The following is a 17061-nucleotide window of genomic DNA, read 5'->3' as shown; positions in this document are numbered from 1 at the left end:
ATTATGTATCCGTCTGAATTCAAGCAAACGATATAAACAACCTCCGGATAACGACCGTGTTGGCTAGGTTTTTGCATTGGTAGATTTGTTTTTGCAGCGGCATATAATAATTATATGACTTGGAAAGTTAAGCTTCCATTGTTAAACCCTTTTGTGTTGAAGCAAGAAAATTTTCTTCAAGCTCAGACTTTGAACTGTACGGTTCGAGCGCGCAAATAATTTCTTAGACCTTTTTTTTTTTTTTTTTTGAGCTACAATTCAGCCATACTGCATGCATGATAATCTCAGAGCTAAGCATACCCTACTAAAATGAGCGCGGTTTTTAAAATAACCAGTGTGAGCACTCCTTGGCAGGGGTGCCAAAAAGGCAGATGTTGGTGCAAGGCCGAAATTATACGTCTTTTATTCCGCTTTTAAGGCGCACAATAAAAACATGAAACAATTCTCTATATTGCCCTGCCTGAATAAGCTCATAGAAATAGGCCCTGTTCATCAACTTATCTAACCATCCTCTGAAATGTACTTTCACAACAAAGGCCTAGACGTACCTGAAGAGATTTGCCATTCGATTCGCCAAGTTTTTAAGAACTTGTATCTATAGATATTAACAGAATTTGAGCTTCATATCTACCGTTTGATGTATCTATATTTAAGTCGTCCGTCAATGTTACAGCCCATGACTCGTGAACCGCGTCATGTTTCTCATCGACCATGCATGCTCTAATATGCCTTACACTGTTTAGCAGCTTGGCCGAAAGGAATGGTTTAATTAGGGCGTGGACAATCTTATAAACGGGCGGGGTGTTGACGTAGCAGATTGCTTTTATCCGAGTAGGTAGTGTGTCCTGCAGAAAAATCAGAGTAAAACACAGGGATGCAGGCTTTCACTATCATGAAAGGAATGACACCTTTCTACATGCATGAATTAACGCTACGTGAAGGAACAGGCATCTGCCATGTATACATTTGTAGAGCAGTTGAGTTGAGTTGAGTTAAGTTGAGCTGTTATATGCTACAGATGGGATTAGCTTGCTTATTCTGCCGGTAATTTCTCCACCATAGCGTCACTCATATGCTAAGAAAAAGTCCTAAAGCTTGTGAACTCTGCCCCACTATGCGCACAGTCTCTTATAACAGTACATATTCCGCTGTAGCAGCCACTATCCATGCACACATTCACTCACAGTATAACATTGTCCACTCCAGAAGTCACCATCTACGCAAACATTCAGTCACAGTAGAACATAGTCCATTCCACTTGTCACCATCTAGAGTCAAGATCAGTGTCCTGCAGAAATTGTAAAAGAAGGGGTGAAGCCTCCCTTCCGTATGTCTGGTTTCCACTCGGGTAGACAATGTCCTGAAGTGCACAGTGAAGGGCTCCTGTCTTCTTAAAGGAAGTGAACAACATACACCTTTCCCCGTTGTACTCTGGACAGCACATTATAAAATATTCTATATCCCCGCAGACACCACATATAGAACTTAGCGGAGACGATGCCATGCCCGTTTTATGCATCTAGGCAGGAGTACGAGTAGAGCCCGTGCGAATTCGATGTAGTAGAGTGGCCTGATGTCTCCTTAGTTCCTTTGTCACACATGTCTTGTGGGGCGCACTCCCCAGGGTACTAACATAGTCGAATACCGTTTCTCTGAAGAGTATTTTTTTATCTGGCAGGAATTTTTTTTTTGGCGAGGTATCGAGCAATGCTTTATGGGCGAGGCTGTCTGCCACCTCGTTGCCTCTGACACCTATGTGTAAGGGCACCCATTGAAAATGTAAAGTAAAGCCTCTGCTGTGCTGGTTCTGCACCAAGCGTAGAGAGCTTATATACAACGCATCAGTAGAGAACCCGTGCTTTAACATTTTAAGAGGGCAGATTTCTTGTGGAGTTGTGGAGGATACGACTTCGGTAAAGTGTGCAGACCACGTATAGTCTGTAGAAGGAATGTAAAAAGCCGCTGAGCTAGATTTTCTAACTTTGTCCAAAGAAAAATCAGAGAAAATGTGAAGATGGCGGGAATACTCTCTTTTCAAATGTTCAAATACGAGCTAACGCGTTGCCGCTAAAGGAGAACAGCGCTTTGCGCTCATATGGGGAATCGTGACCTTACAGTCGAGGGTCGGAAATGACCAGGTTTGGTTCAACCGTTCCGTTTTCATTCGAACATTAATGCCAAGAGAAGTAAGAGTATTATACTCCGTTTCACAAATCAGGTGCAACGCAGCGAAAGCTCCGCAAGAAAAAAAAAAAGCAGGCGTATCACTACGCGCTCGTTTTGTGGCTGAGTGGTTTCTGTGGAAACGGGCTCCATTCCGAGTATATACGTTTACAATAAGTTACTTCGCGTGCTTGGACATCTTCGCAGTGTGGATCTTATAAAAAAAACATCCGCTGCGAAGAGACAGTCGAGGTCACTGCGTTGCGCAGCGCCCTGCCCTGAGTCCTGACCGCTGGCAGGGTTGCGGGGTAGCGAAAACACGACATGAGCGAAAACTACAAAAAAAAAAAACAAAGAAAACATACAAATTCACCGAATCCGATATTTTCTTCCTAACGAAACTGCTTTTTATGGAGTTGATGGCAAATGTAAGATGTATTAAGCTTGCAAACAAAGCAAATATTATTTCCTGTCGTCAAGAGCTGGCACTATTTTTCATCGTGGATACGGGGAGCGCGAACGAGAGTTCTAGCTTTGGCAGTGTTGCACTTGATGTATGAAACGGAGTAGAAGTACCAAGTAGGCTCTCGCCTCAGATCTCTCGCGGATCCACTGAAGAAGGGAACGCCCAGCTACCTTCTCTCCCAGGCGACCAAGTTGCATTAGTAGTCTCTGTGAAGCGACAAGGCTAAAAGGATTCGATAGTGACTCATGAGGCACTGCACTGTTCGCTGCCGCCTAAAAAACTCCAATGGTTCCTCAATGCTTACCTGCAGGCGTAGGCATTTTCTTTAGTTTGCTCTTCGAAGAACACAATTATTTCGGAACATTTATGAGAACATGAAATGTTTTCAAATATACAACGTTTTTTTTTTTTTTTTTTTTTTTTTTTATCGGTGAATGAAATCTAGCTGAATTGTGTTTTAGGGACAGCATGAACACTCAGCAGCGGCTAATTGTTCATAAAAGCATATATCGTACCCCAGCTTTGAGATACACTATCAATTTAAAAAACGGTAGCTATGAACGTAAATATTTTCTATTTAACTGGGCTCAGTGGTTAGCGCTCTTGAGTACCGAGTTCGAGGATACTTGTTCGATCCCCGACGCGGCGACTGCTTTTCGATGAAGGCGAAAAGCAAGGCGTCCGTGTACTGTGCGATGTCAGTGCACGCTCAAGACACCTCAGGTGGTCGAAATTATCAGGAGCCCTCCACTATATGGCGTTCCTCATGGAGGGAGTCGCTTTGGGATGTTAGAGCTCACAAGCCGATCCTTCTTGATACATGTTACAAGGACCGACATGTAAAAAAGTAGGCCGTAGCTGTAGTCGCTGCTGACGCTTCGATCTTGGCGCACTTCCGCGCTTGGTAAACTTCTCGGCAACGGGCTAGTCTGGGTTCTCATTGTTCTATCGGCTATGTATTTAGTGAGATGGTTCATGTGCATGGCATTTTTACTTCGGTTAAATGAAGAGGCTGCGCAGATGAACCTTCGTGAAGACGACGATGTTCAATTCATAGCCCGAGCTTGTGTTAATCGATGTCAGCGTACGTACAACCAAAAGGTGATCCAAATTAATCCGCAGCACTCCTCTACTGCGCCTGTTTCTGTTACTTATTTTTCTCCCACTTTCCTCTCACCCCTTACTGCCCGGTTGGGATGCCTGCCAAGGTCTGAGACAGTTCCCGCAGTTTTCATTTTCTGAAACCAATTTGTTTTAATTCAGAAGTATTACAACCCACAATCTCAGATTACGCCGCGAGGGCTGCGAAACCTCCTCCGATCAACATTTAGGCTATGATGCCACAGCTTAGCATAAGATTCCATAACTAGTCATGGTTACAGTAGTTATAGTATGACTGGCCATGGCTATTTGAGCATGAACTAGTTGAACCTCACTGAGAGAGAATTAAACTAAGCAAGATTAATTAACAAATTGCGTTACCATTTATTAGTCATGATTCTTATGGATGAGTAAGACCAGGCATCAGTAGGTCTAATTGAAGTAAGTAAGCACAATGAACATTGATCCCATTTAAATAAGATTAGGACAAAAGCCGAGTTAAATAGACGTGAACATGCTCAAATAAAAGGGAGGCGTAAGTAAACCCAATCATAATCAATGATTAGCATGTCTAAATGTGAAGTAAGCATAAACAAGGCTAATGAGGCTTTAGCTGAAGCAGTGCTAACTAATGCTCCCGAATGTATATCCGTACTTATCAAAGTTATTCCGGTGTCTAATTTTATTTCTCCTCCATCGAAGCCCTGTCAGCTATCAGAGTGTTCAAATCTCATCTTGCCAGGTTGTTTTATGAGTGCTGTTACCCCGTTTGGAGCCCTGATATTTCACAGCATAGTGTCAGTTCAGAATTAATTGCGCTAGATTTTAGACCTAAACCTTATTTAGGGGCATAAGGTTCAATATAATAAAAAACAAAGGAGGCATGTTTTGCCATTATTATTTATTCCTGCTGATTTTCGGAAATTTAGTGTTCCCAACCGTACGTGGGGTCGCAACAGTTACCTGAACCGCGAATTCCTCACTGCTCTATGCGTGCATGTATAAGGGCTTCTACGGACGTTGAAACTATCTGCGAAAAATAGAACTCCGCAAAACATACTGCAGTATATTACTCTCCCTTCTCTCGTCCCTAACGTCCTGTTCTTCGTAATCAGCAGAACGCTATGCATAGTCAGACGAATCGTTCTTTTATTTTGCGACTTGCTATATGAAATTATTTTGCGTTTATCTTTCCAACATAAAAAGTTGATATATTTTTATACGACCTTCAGTCCTTATTGAGGAGTCTGACAGGTTAATAATGGAAAGGTTGGGCGCAAGCCGGTACACTGAAACACGGTGCACTAGCAGAAAAATTAATCGGCGCATATTTTCGCGGGAAATCTCGTTTTTCTTTTTTTTTGTTTTCAGTTTTACGACCGATTTTGTGACCGGGCAAAGGCAAAATTATGTCCACTTTTAGTTAGTGGTGGCCAGGGAGCCACATTTATATGGACGGGAAACGCGAACGAGGTGATGTGATGTTTGATGTCAGTGCAGGTTAAAAGAACGGCAGGTGGTCCAAAACAATCCGATGCCTTATACAAAGGGGCCTGTTTCTCCTCTACTCACTGCGCGATTTAGAATCCATCTTCATGCGGCCCAGTTCACGTTACTTCTCACTGTCTCGGTGCAGCTAAAATGGAAGTTCGGCTTTGAACTAAAAGCACCACTGAAAAGCACAAGTGGAATGTGCCGGGAATGACTTGATTTTACTTCCTTGCGTGTCCATGTCACTGAACTTCTGCCCACCCTTAAAAAAAAAAAATCATGACTGCGTTTTAAAATAACGGGACTAATTCACGTTGTTGTGAAAGCTATATACTAGCGCACTAAAGCTTGTTAAAGGTTGGTAATTTATTGCCGATTTTTGTGTATCCGGGGGGAAAGCTTCAGGAATGTGAAATGTAGTACCAATGGCCATACTTCTTCTGTAAGGCGCAGTACTTGGCGAGAACTGTTTGTCGCTTCTGGTATTGTCAGTGAAGTAGACACTTTTAGCAAACCGTTCACCATGTTGCCGTCTGCGTTACCGAATGTTGTGAGCCTGCTCGCCGTCAGTGTGGACGTGCTTGACTGGACCCTACGCGAGCAGCTCGCCGCCAGAAGGTATCGGTCATGAGAAAGCAGGTTTTCTACAGGAAATATACCGGGCTAACAAAGCAGAAATTACATAGGAAGGAATAAGAAGTAAGGAAGCTGTCAAAGTATTCAAAGGATTAAGACAAGGTTATCCTCTATCACCGCTGCTGTTCATGCTTTATATGATAAATATGGAACGGAGGATACAAGAATGTAACCTATAGGTAACCTGTCACAGATTAGGCGGGAAGGTGGTAGTTGCAGTGCCGCGTATTGCCGTTCCCTGAAAACTGCAGCAGCGGAAGTGCCGGGTGCGTCACTGAAAAATAAAACGGAACCTTGAAGTTTTGTTCCAGCATGAAGCGCAGTACGGAAACTGAAGTGCAATATTAATAAAATAGTTTCATGGACTAAAATTACTTACTGTAAAGAGCGTATTGCATCGGTGGCGTCCGTCGCACCATCTTTGTGACGTTGAATAAGTTAACTTGAAAATCGCCGCGGCGTAAATCCTTAAAAAGAGTTTAAAGCATGTTAAAAGGTGATTGTTGCTGAGAGCGTCTCTGAACGCAACCTAAAGGGTAACATATACTCACTGAAGACAGGAATTGATTACGGTGCAGGTAATTTTAGTGTAACCGTTGCCATACCGTCGCATCCTGGCTGCGTTCGCGGCTGGTCTTGCTGCTTTTAGGAACAAAAACTTGGTAATATGTAACCTAAAGGGGAACGTACCCCAGGAAATATGGTAGTAACTTAATAATGTTTGAATTAAAAAAATAAAAAACTGTGCCAACTAGAATCGAACACATATCTTGCAATCAGGTGCGTGGTGTGGTGTGGATCCATTGCTTTTTTTTATTTCTTTATTGCCGACTTGCACATTAAAAACAAGACAATGAACAATAAAACGTGCCAGCGCGCTTTCGCGTGACACGGCGGGTTAAAACTTTTTCAGTTTTACCAAACTGTCAAGTACATGAATCTATTGTGGCTGCTCGGGGAGTGTCATATGCACTTCCCTGAACAGCACAACACTGTGTATGAAATGTTCTCGTACAGGATTGACTTGTATATCTGCATTGTTAAACTGCATTCTGCGTGTCACTATATGTAATCTGTTCCTTACTGCTAAAGTGTGGTACGTGATGAATGTGCTCAGTGCTTCGACGACAAACATACAAAAACTTCACCGTGTTTTTGCCGTTTTCATTTGGGTGTGTATCCATTGCGCCACAGAAGCGACGGGAAATGCGGCCTTTAAATGCGCTCTTATCGTTTTCATTAAACATACTAAAGATGGCGCGACGGACGCAACTGGTATGGTCAGAGGATTACTGGAAGCAATTTTAGTCATGCAGACAATTTTAGTGTGTATCCATTTTAGATTATGCCCTGCAATGTATACTAAAAAAAAAAAAAAACATAGCTTTATTGACTTCCTTTTTCGTGTTTTATTTTTTAGTAACGCCACCCGGCACTTCCGTTGCTGCAGTTTTCAGGGAATGGCAATACGCTGCAGTGCCTACCCGATTTAATGTATGTAGATGATATTGTACTGTTAGCAGATAACCAGGATGGCTTGCAAACTCTAGTTATAATTATTGCGGAGACGAAGGGGACGCTCTAGGCTTCATTTTTAGCGTAGTTAAGTCGGTCTGATTATTTTCAACGGATCAACTGATCAGGGTCTTAAAATACAAGGTCATGAACTACCCAGAGTGGCGGAATATAAATATCTCGGGGTATGGCTAAACGAAGGATTGGCATAGACTGAAAAGCATGAGCAATCACTTAGGGCAAAAGGGCGAAAAAAAGGCCGGGATAATTAACTATAGGGCATTTTGGGGATCAGGTGCTGAGTTGTGTTTGGAAAAGAATTAAGGTGCCCGGGCTTACTTTCGGAAAAGCGGTTTTGTGCCTAAAAGCAGAGTTACAGTCGACATTAGAAATAATCTGAGAGCCGTCGGACGATCAGCACTGGGTACACACGGCAAAACCGCAATTGAGGAGATACAGGGAGATATGGGCTGGGCATCATTCAAAGTACGGGAAGCGCAGAGTAAAATATTACATGAAGAACGCTTGAGGAAATTGAACAGTAACTGGTGGGCAGTTAAATAATTTAAATACCTATACCTAAAAACCGTTGACTCACAATGGAAGAAAAGAACCAGGAACTAACCAGTAAGTTTGCTGGTCACAAAGACGAAAAAATAAAGAGCGTTAAGCAGCAGGTGAAAAAGCACAGGAGGTAAAAATGGGATAAATTCTATAGAAAAGAAACAGATTGTGGAACTACTGTATACCGAAAGTGGAAAAGGCATATCAGGAAGGAAGCTTTCTTTCACAACTCAAGAGGTAGTGCTCTACTTTTTGAAGCTAGATCAGAGTGTCCTAGAACAAGCAGCTACAAAAAGAAATTTAACCATGAAGATGACACATGTGCAGTACGTGGTAAATCCACAGAAACAATTAACCACCTTATACTCGAATGTGATGGTATCCATCCGGAAGTCAATGCAGGTGCAGTTACTCTTCCTGGGGCCCTGGGGTTTAGAGATACCAGTGGCCGGGTAAATGAACCTGCGGTGGAAGCTAGCAAAAAAATAATTGAACGATTGGTGGCTCAAAAGCAGAAACGTAGCATAATGCTAGTAATGTAGAAGCAAAAATTCAATGCATAGAATGATGGTATAGTTAACCGATCCTAAACAATAATTAAGATATAGGGGAAAAACGAGCATGATAGCCACCCCGTTTAAAAGAGGACCCTCCTATATTCCATCCATCCATTCATCCTACATGCCTACCGCGTCAGAACCTATCAGTGCGCGAGTACCCCCTATGGAAGGCATCCCGGTACTCTGGTAACGCAGACAGCAGCAAGACACACGGTCAACTAAATGTTTCTAGTATTTGTAACGCGATGACGTTAGAGGCCCCATTCTCTACAAAATCAGGCGTTGGCGTTGTCGGTGTCTGTTGTCTGAGCCGGAAAATCATGAGCGTGGTTCTGGTAGGCGGCTGACATGACTAGGCACTTATTGGTCGTAGGGTTGCCTGACTTCAGACGTTACACGCGCGATTTGGCAGGAGCTGCCAGCTCTAACCTCTCCTTTCAAATGGGAATGTGGATCAGAATTCGCATTCCAGGACCGTTCCATTCTGAGTCAGACATGCTACTCCTAGAGCACGCATGCATGTTCGTACGGCTTGGTTAATGCGGGGCTTCATATCTACGTTGGGTAGCCAAGCTTTTATGTTGACAGTATGGTAAAGCCTATGTGTGATTAGCAAGGGATTAACGAGGGATAAGTATTTAATTAAGTAGCAAAGTTGATGTACGTGAAGGATCCGCAAGGAGATTGGCATATCGGAGTCATTATAACGCTGCCGCGTCATACCCTACAACATGGAGCTCAAATGTCCCATGAATTTTTGTAGCCTACACTACGCCAGCCACATCACCTCTTCGCCGTGATCGCGCTTTCATAGTGGTGATGCACTGACTTTGAGCCGTTGCCTAACAACCGCTAGAAAAAGAAGAAGAAGAAGAAGACGAAAAAGAAGAAGGAGCTGCCAACTCGGGCCTCTCCTTTGATTTGGGAGGGTGATATCACAATCAGCCTGCTAAAACATTTGCATTCACGGTATACCTAGGCCACGCAGGCACGTTCATACGGAAGCGGTGCTTTATATGTTGGCTGGTAGCTTACGCTATCGCGTCATCGCCAAGGTGGGAGTTAAAACAGAGAGAAAGAGGTGCCTTAGTAGAGGACTTCGGACCACCGCGTAACAAACGCTTTCACCTCATCGCACTTTAGTGGTCAAAGGGGCCTGTGGCATAAATAAATCTGAAACCATGGAGTACTATGTGCAAAACTACTAAAACTATTACAAAACTACTATGTGCAAAGGCCACGTCTTTACTTTCAATCCGAACTTAGCGTAGCCATGCAAATAGCTCTCGCGTAACACAATGTTTAACCACAAGCTAAATCATTGCTAATTTTTTTTTCTTCAGCCAACAAAAAAGCTAACGACGTCCTACTATATTACGTGACGGCGCTGTAGCCTGTTCGCTGTATTTATCCAGCAAAACACGATGTCACGCAGGACCTGACGTCCCTAAACCTCCCGTGCTCTGAAATTTTACCGAAACATTTGTGGCTGCATTAACAAAAGTTTACTTGAAAACCCCTCGTTCGCCATAATGTTAGCGTTTCCAGAGAAGCAGGAGGAGAATGAAATGCATTCCTGAAGAGGTCTCTTATATTTTCTTTGGTTTACATGAGGAAAAATTCTTTGTATTTTATATGCAATCGAAGAATTGTCGAGGAAGAAATCAGCAAGGATGCTCTCCGATTTGTGTGCGAATGTCCATGAAATTAAAGGCAAGAGAAGTTGGTAACTGCAACTCCCCTAATGTATTTGGGAGAACAAAATAAAGCCGAAAGCTTCGCAACTGCTGCTGCATTGGAAAAGCTCCGCGGAAGATGTGTACTTAAACTCGATGATGAGTATGTATGCTTGGACCTATTCACTGTACGCTTAATGATAACGAATTTGCTCCTGAAGTCCTATGCTGTTATGCTGCAAATAGTTTAGCCTCAATGCGAATAAACACTTAGTTGCGAGTCAGCGCTAGTGGTGTTTTCCTCTTTGTCCCTGTCCTGAGTGCGCTAAAAATGTTCCAATATAGTTTACCCTCATTTCTCACACTGCACTCTGATGTCCTTGTATTCTTTCCTATTTTCGCTCTATCATAGGCCCCCTGTTCCATAAAAATAACAGGCTGGCGCTGTAATTGCTTCGAATGGTAAAGCTATACAGAACAAATACACAGAAGAATCAGTCCATCTCTCGAAAGGAGTGACAATCACGTCCTGCAGTTAATAAAACAAGAGATCTATAAATAAAATGATTCGAAAAGGACACAAGAGGATATAAGAACAGCTGGTACACTGCCGGTCCAATTACCTGTGTAATTGTGACGACTCTTCGAACGAATCTCGGAGTCATGTGTATCAGCTGGTGGAAACCGAAGCCTTCAAGGTCTATTATGGCCACAAAACCGTGTACTTGCGTTTCTTCTTCTCGCAGGTTGGATTCTACAGCTACCGCTGTGCACCTCATGAGGTCATCCATTGTGCAGACGTCAGTGTTCCATTTACCTCCAAGAAGGAAAACAAACAATCCAGCTCTTCATTCACTAAACTACACTTGAAAAAACAACAACAACAACACAGAACTGCTCGATCAATAACAGTGTACAAGGAAGCGTGTACAAAATGACTACGGTCTACCCGCCATCGTTCTCGCGATCAAATGATTTAGTTGGAAGCGCTTGCTGCATTTCGCTGGACAATACACCTGACATGGCTAGTTTTAAAAAAGTAATGTTTATCAGTTTTCGGCGTTCGGAATGAATTTTCTGTAAACCTAAATCAAGTGTCTGTACATACCTGTTTATGCGAAACTGCCAAAAGATTGATAAAATTCAGCAATAAAGACTAAAGTTGCGGCTGCAATTTTGCTATGCAAGGCCAATTGCTCTTCGGTGTGTTTTTCTCTTTCAAAATTAGACCTTTCGAATACTGCATCATCAACTGTTAACGACGCTAGTTGCAAAATTACAAGCCAAATGAGTTCCACGAAATGTCATGTCATAACACCTGTAGATGACGCGAGACAAGAGTTTGTCAAGTTAAAGAACAAAATTGTGATGGGGGCGAAATGAATTTCGCGAGAGGGCGCTTTGCGAAGAACAAAATATTGGCTGTTGCCGACACAGCATACACGTTACAGTTGGCTGTAAAGCAGACAACAAATTGACTTGGAATTTGATGTATACTGCTTAGATGGTGTTGTAAATACACATCAATGTTTTATGAATGATATGTTCACAGATTTCTGTCCGCAGACAGTGTCCGCAGACCGCGTCAGCAAAATCATGTCCGCAAAACTTGTGAGTTATTGAGAAGTGGTAGAGGTCAATGAGTGCTGTAAATCAATAGAGGGTGACGTAAATTGTGTCCAAAAAAATAATTAGACCAATAAGTTAATTAGGTAATTAATTACAGGCAAAACACTCCAAATCTTGTCCACAACAGTTTTGAGTAATTGTGAAGCGGTAGAGGTTAATGAGTGATGTCATTAGATAGAGGGTGACGTTATTCGGTGTCCAAAAAATACTTAGGCCAATAAATTATTTAAGTAATTATTTAGAGGCAAAACACACAAAATCCTGTCCGCAGCAGTTGTGAGCGATTGAGAAGTGGTAGAGGTTATTGAGTGGTGTCGATTGATAGAGGGTGACGCAATATTGTGTCCAAGAAATAACTAGACCAATAAGTTAATTAGGTAATTAGAGGCAAAAAATGTAAAAGTAAAAGCAAAAATGGTCCCATTAGTCAATGGCTTTGCGCCACATTCAAATGTATCAAATACTAAAGTAGTTAACAAAATCAGTCAAGGATTTGACGTCACGCAACCTGAAGTCGAGCCAAAAAAGGGCATAGGAAGGGATTGGCGCGAAATTAGAAAGTACCCAAGACTAAAATGGGTAAACGGGAAGTGAATTAATGTGACGTAGAGGATGTGACGTCACGCAACCGGGAGTAGAGCCGAAAAAAGACTTAGTGTAAAAGAAGGTTTAATCTATACGTCGAGGACGGCGTCGAGGTCGGCAAGGAAGCGCACGATGATCTGCGCGATCACAATTCCACAGACTGCTTCCTCTTCATCAGCGTCCAGCAAAAAGGGCTCATCTTCTTCTTCACAATGCCCCCCGGAGAAAAAGGAGCCACCCTGGCGACTTAAGGGGACGAAGGTACAATTGGATCGTAGAACGGCTTAAGACGCTGCACATGTACAGTCTCGTGGCCACGGCGTCGCAAATTTGAAGATGGCATAAGCGGCTCAACAATATAGTTCACTGGAGAAGTGCGCTCGACGACACGGTAGGGCCCATGATACTTGGAGATTATTTTTGTTGAGAGGCCAGGTCTGCCGGATGGAACCCATAGCCACACAAGTGAGCCGGGCTCAAAGTGTGGTGCATTCTCCTGATCGGTGTCATGGCGATATTTTTGGCGCCACTGAGAATCGGTCATAAACGTGCGGGCAATCTGGCGGCATTCTTCGGCATACTTGGCAACTTCTGTCACTGTAGTGTATTCTGGTGGATCAGGGTTGTAGGGGAGGACAGTATCAAGGGGAGCAGATGGATGCCGACCGTAAAGCAAAAAGAACGGAGAGAAATCCGTGCTGACGGTAAATTCAAATAGGCCATCGGAGGTGGCAAACGCGGTTTTAGGGCGATCTTCCGCAGCCATGGCCACCTACCAGTAACCGGATCGTAAATCGAGCGAAGAAAAGGGTTCAGCACCTTGTAAGCAGTCCAATGCATCATCTATACGCGGAAGAAGGTAGACGTCTTTCCTCGTGATTTTGTTTAGGCGACGGTAGTTCAAAGCAGACGCGAATAGAACCGTCTTTCTTCCGCACTAGGACAACGGGCGAGGACCAGGGACTATTAGAAGACTCAATCACTCCATTCTGTAACATTGTGTGAACTTGGCCTTCAATAACTCGGCGCTCGGTGGCCGACACTCGATAGGGGCGCTGACGCAGAGGAGCATGGGAACCGGTGTCAATGTGATGCGCAACAGTTGATGTGCGGCTCAAAGCAGGCTGGTGAGAGTCGAATGAAGAACGGAACTGATGAAGCAGCGCGAGAAGTTGAGAGCGTTGAGGTTCAGGAAGACTGGCATCGACGGAGCGGAGGAAAACGTCGGCAGAAGACTGTCCAGCGCAAGAACATGCGGTTTCGGCAGTACCAGACAATATGGCCAGCACATCCACAAGAATAACAAATGGGACGATTATCACTTGTTCGTCATGGATTGCGTCGCTGCGGACGAGGCGGAACGAAAGGCTGTGGCGCCTGAAGAAATTCCAGTACAGGCGCTGGAGGCGTAGCGTACACCATAGGGTAGCTAGGTGGCCGTGGTCTGGCAGCGACGGCAGCGTACGTCAGCGGTGCGGCATGAGCGATCGTCATTAGTGAAGCGACAGGAACGTCGGCGTATGGGACTGTCTCAACGGCTGGTGCGGGCTGATGCATGGGCGCTGGCGGATGGACAGGGGGAAGGGTGTCCGCCGCGCGGTCGGCGATGATCTGTCGAAGGGAAGCCAAATTGCGGTAAAACTCGCAGTTTGTGGACAATAGTGATATTTGGCGAGCAACTTCCTCTCGGATGAAATCTTTGAGCTGCTGGAGCAGCGATGAGGTCTCAGATGTAGCGGAGAGACCAGAAAGTGATTCCACAGGCGCGGAAGGCTGTCGAGGGAGGAGTCGCTGCTTGCGCAACTCATAGTAGCTTTGACAAAGGTTGACAACTTGTGCAACAGTTGTCAAATGCCGGGATGTTAACATGAGAAAGGTGTCATATTCGATGCCCTTCAGGATGTGCTTGATCTTCTGTGCCTCGGGCATCTGGGCGTTTACGCAACTGCATAGGTGGAGCACATCTTCAATGTAGCTGGTAAACGTCTCGCCGAGCCGCTGCGTTCGATCGTGCAAGCGTTGTTCAGCGCGGAGCTTGCGTACAGTAGGACGACCAAACACGGTGGTTAATGTTCGCCTTAAATGAGTCCCAATTCGTGATTTCGGTTTGGCGGCTTTGTGGTTACAATACCACAGGTTGACGACTTCGGTCAAATAAAAGATAACGTTCGTTAACTTTGTTGCATCGTACCACTTATTGTAAGAACTCACTCGCTCGTATGAAGCAAGCCAGTCGTCACAGTCGGTGTCGTCTGTCCCACTGAACAGCGCAGGGTCTCGCTGGCATAAGGAGCCAGAGCAGACGACCGGCGGGGTCATCGGGGCGGTTGGTGGGTGTTCGTCTTCGGCCATGTGAATTACCGGTAGCGTATGGGTGCGAAGCTCCAGCGTGAGGCAAGGGTATCAGGCCGCACCTCCACCAAGTGTAAGAGGAGGTTTAATCTATACGTTGAGTACGGCGTCGAGTTCGGCAAGGAAGCGCACGATGATCAAACCAGCACGTTAATCTGCGCGATCACAATTCCACAGACTGCTTCCTCTTCATCAGCGTCCAGCAAAAAGGCTCATCTTCTTCACATTAGGAAGGGTTTGGCGCGCATTTTGAAAGTACCAAAGACTCAAATGGGTAAACAAGAAGAGAATTAATGTGACGTAGAGGATGTGACGTCACGCAACCGGGAGTAGAGCCGAAAAAGGTCATAGGAAGGGATTGGCGCATTGTCAAAAAGAAGCGAATTAAGCAACTAGAAGCAACCAGAAGCAGCCAACAGCAGCATCCGTGCTTTTGCATTACTGCAGTGCTCTGTAATTGTTAAGGTACCCTGGAAGAGCAGATTGGCTTTGTTGGCGATTCATTATAAGGTAAAAAGCAAAAAACGTTTGTCAGGACCACGAGACAAAGGATGACACAACCAGCGCTGTCTTGAGACACCTGCGACCGTGCCTGTTAGATGGCGCATTTCCCTCCTAGAATGCTTTGATTTCCAGGAAAAGGATCTTCATTAGTGCGTAGAACGACATGGTTCTCGCTCGGCCGACAGCGCTGACAATGAGGACAATGAGGGCTAGGAGTCTGAAAGTGAGCAGTAAAAAGAGCCTGAGGTGCAAGAAATGTAGTTACAGACTTTCCACTTTCACTCCCACCTTCCTCCCTTCCCTTACGGCGCAGTTCAGGTGTCCACAGAGCAAGTGTGACAGATACAGAGCCTTTCCCTTCCTGTGAACCAACCAATTAATTAATATTATAGTTCCTTCACACAGTTCTTGAATGGTAACCAACCTGCATAGATTGTTATTTCTTTTTGTCGCCTTTCAGTGTCTCTTGAAATGTGGATTTTTGTGGAACTGGCGGCCTATTGGCGACTTTTTATCAGCTCTTTCGGGCAACATACAGGTATTGGCAACGAGGCATGACATAAGGAGGTGGAAAACCTACTGACTGGGTATTGACCTCGCAAGGGTACAGCAGCAGGAGCGGTATTGCAGTCTATAAGAGGATAACCCTAACTTCATCGTAATCTACAGAACAGCTACAGAATCCTCAGAAAGTGTGCCTTCGCGCTAATAAAGCAAGGCGAAAAGGAAGCAAAGCAAGCAAGAAACGAGGAAATAAACAATAGAAGAAATCGAAAAGAAACGTATGAAGAAACAAAAGAAAGATGTGATTTAGATATTTAGTGATTTAGACTAAATAAATTTTTAAACCAAGGTGTCCATTTGACGACTGCTACCCGGAGACAAATGCTCGAATTCTTTGTTACCTAACTGATGGCGGCTTCTTTTTGGATGCTGATGAGCCGCATCGACTATGCGGCACCCTACCTCCGTCTCAAAAAGTTTGACATCAAGAACCTCGACGTCATAGTCAGAACAGCCTAGAAGAAGGCGCTGGGCCTCCCTCCTAAAACATCGACGGACCGGCGTTTACGCTTACGACTGGGCATCCACAACACGGTAGATGAGCTGATAGAGGCACAGCTCACGGCGCAGGTGATACGACTCTCCACGACTCTGACTGGCTGAAAAGTCTTGAACGACTTGAACATCAATTGCCCCCGACAGCTAGACCCTAAAAGCGACATACCAGCCTCATGGAGAGGACAATTCAAGGGAACTCCATTGTCGAGGAATATGCACCCAGATTTTCACCGGCCAAGACGACAAGCACGAGCGGAAGCTATAAAAATGCAATACGGCGGGCGTGAGGGCGTATTCTATGTCGATGCTGCGGGCCCTGAACGGGGAATGGCAGCCGTTTCGCTAGTGCACCAAAATCAAACAGTGGATGGGCTAATAATTCCCAGCCAAGACAGACTGGCTGTGTAAGTGGCGATTGCCCTAGCTGCAACACAGTACTTCAGAATACATTCTTACAGATTCACAGATAGCATATCGCAATTACCTCAGGGGCAGGATTGCCCCACAAGCAGCTAAAATCCAGCAAGATAGTTACATCCGTGGCTACCAACCCACACATAAACACTTAGTATGGGTACCAGGTCACCAGGGCATCCTTGGGAACGAGAGCGCGCATGCCTCAGCCCGAGCATTTCTCCCCCGGGCACCCAATACGGATCTCGTGGAACCTCCTACCCCATTGCTAACCTACACTGAAATACTTCAGCACTTAAGATTATCTCGCCGGGTCTACCCTCCACCGGCAAAGACACTAGAC

At 44.7% G+C, this 17061-nt stretch overlaps 1 protein-coding gene across 2 annotated transcripts in view; it reads right to left on the bottom strand.

Annotated features, from left to right (window-relative positions):
• The window catches only part of LOC146191890 (retinaldehyde-binding protein 1-like), a 33849-nt gene that overhangs the window by 1158 nt on the left and 15630 nt on the right, over positions 1-17061 (bottom strand). For both annotated transcript variants that reach the window (XM_084602329.1, XM_084602328.1), the window contains 2 exons: positions 10796-10989; positions 735-845 (listed from right to left, as the gene is read on the bottom strand). In XM_084602329.1, the coding sequence (XP_084458455.1) occupies positions 735-845; positions 10796-10989 (305 nt within the window). The remainder of the gene's footprint in view (positions 1-734; positions 846-10795; positions 10990-17061) is intronic.

The sequence above is a fragment of the Amblyomma maculatum genome, chromosome 4, assembly GCF_055883805.1.
Source record: "Amblyomma maculatum isolate TAMU_Amacu chromosome 4, ASM5588380v1, whole genome shotgun sequence".
NCBI classification, from domain to species: Eukaryota; Metazoa; Arthropoda; class Arachnida; order Ixodida; family Ixodidae; genus Amblyomma; species Amblyomma maculatum.
The sequence above is the reverse complement of the archived record's forward strand: the minus strand, read 5'-3'. Positions and strand labels throughout refer to the sequence as shown.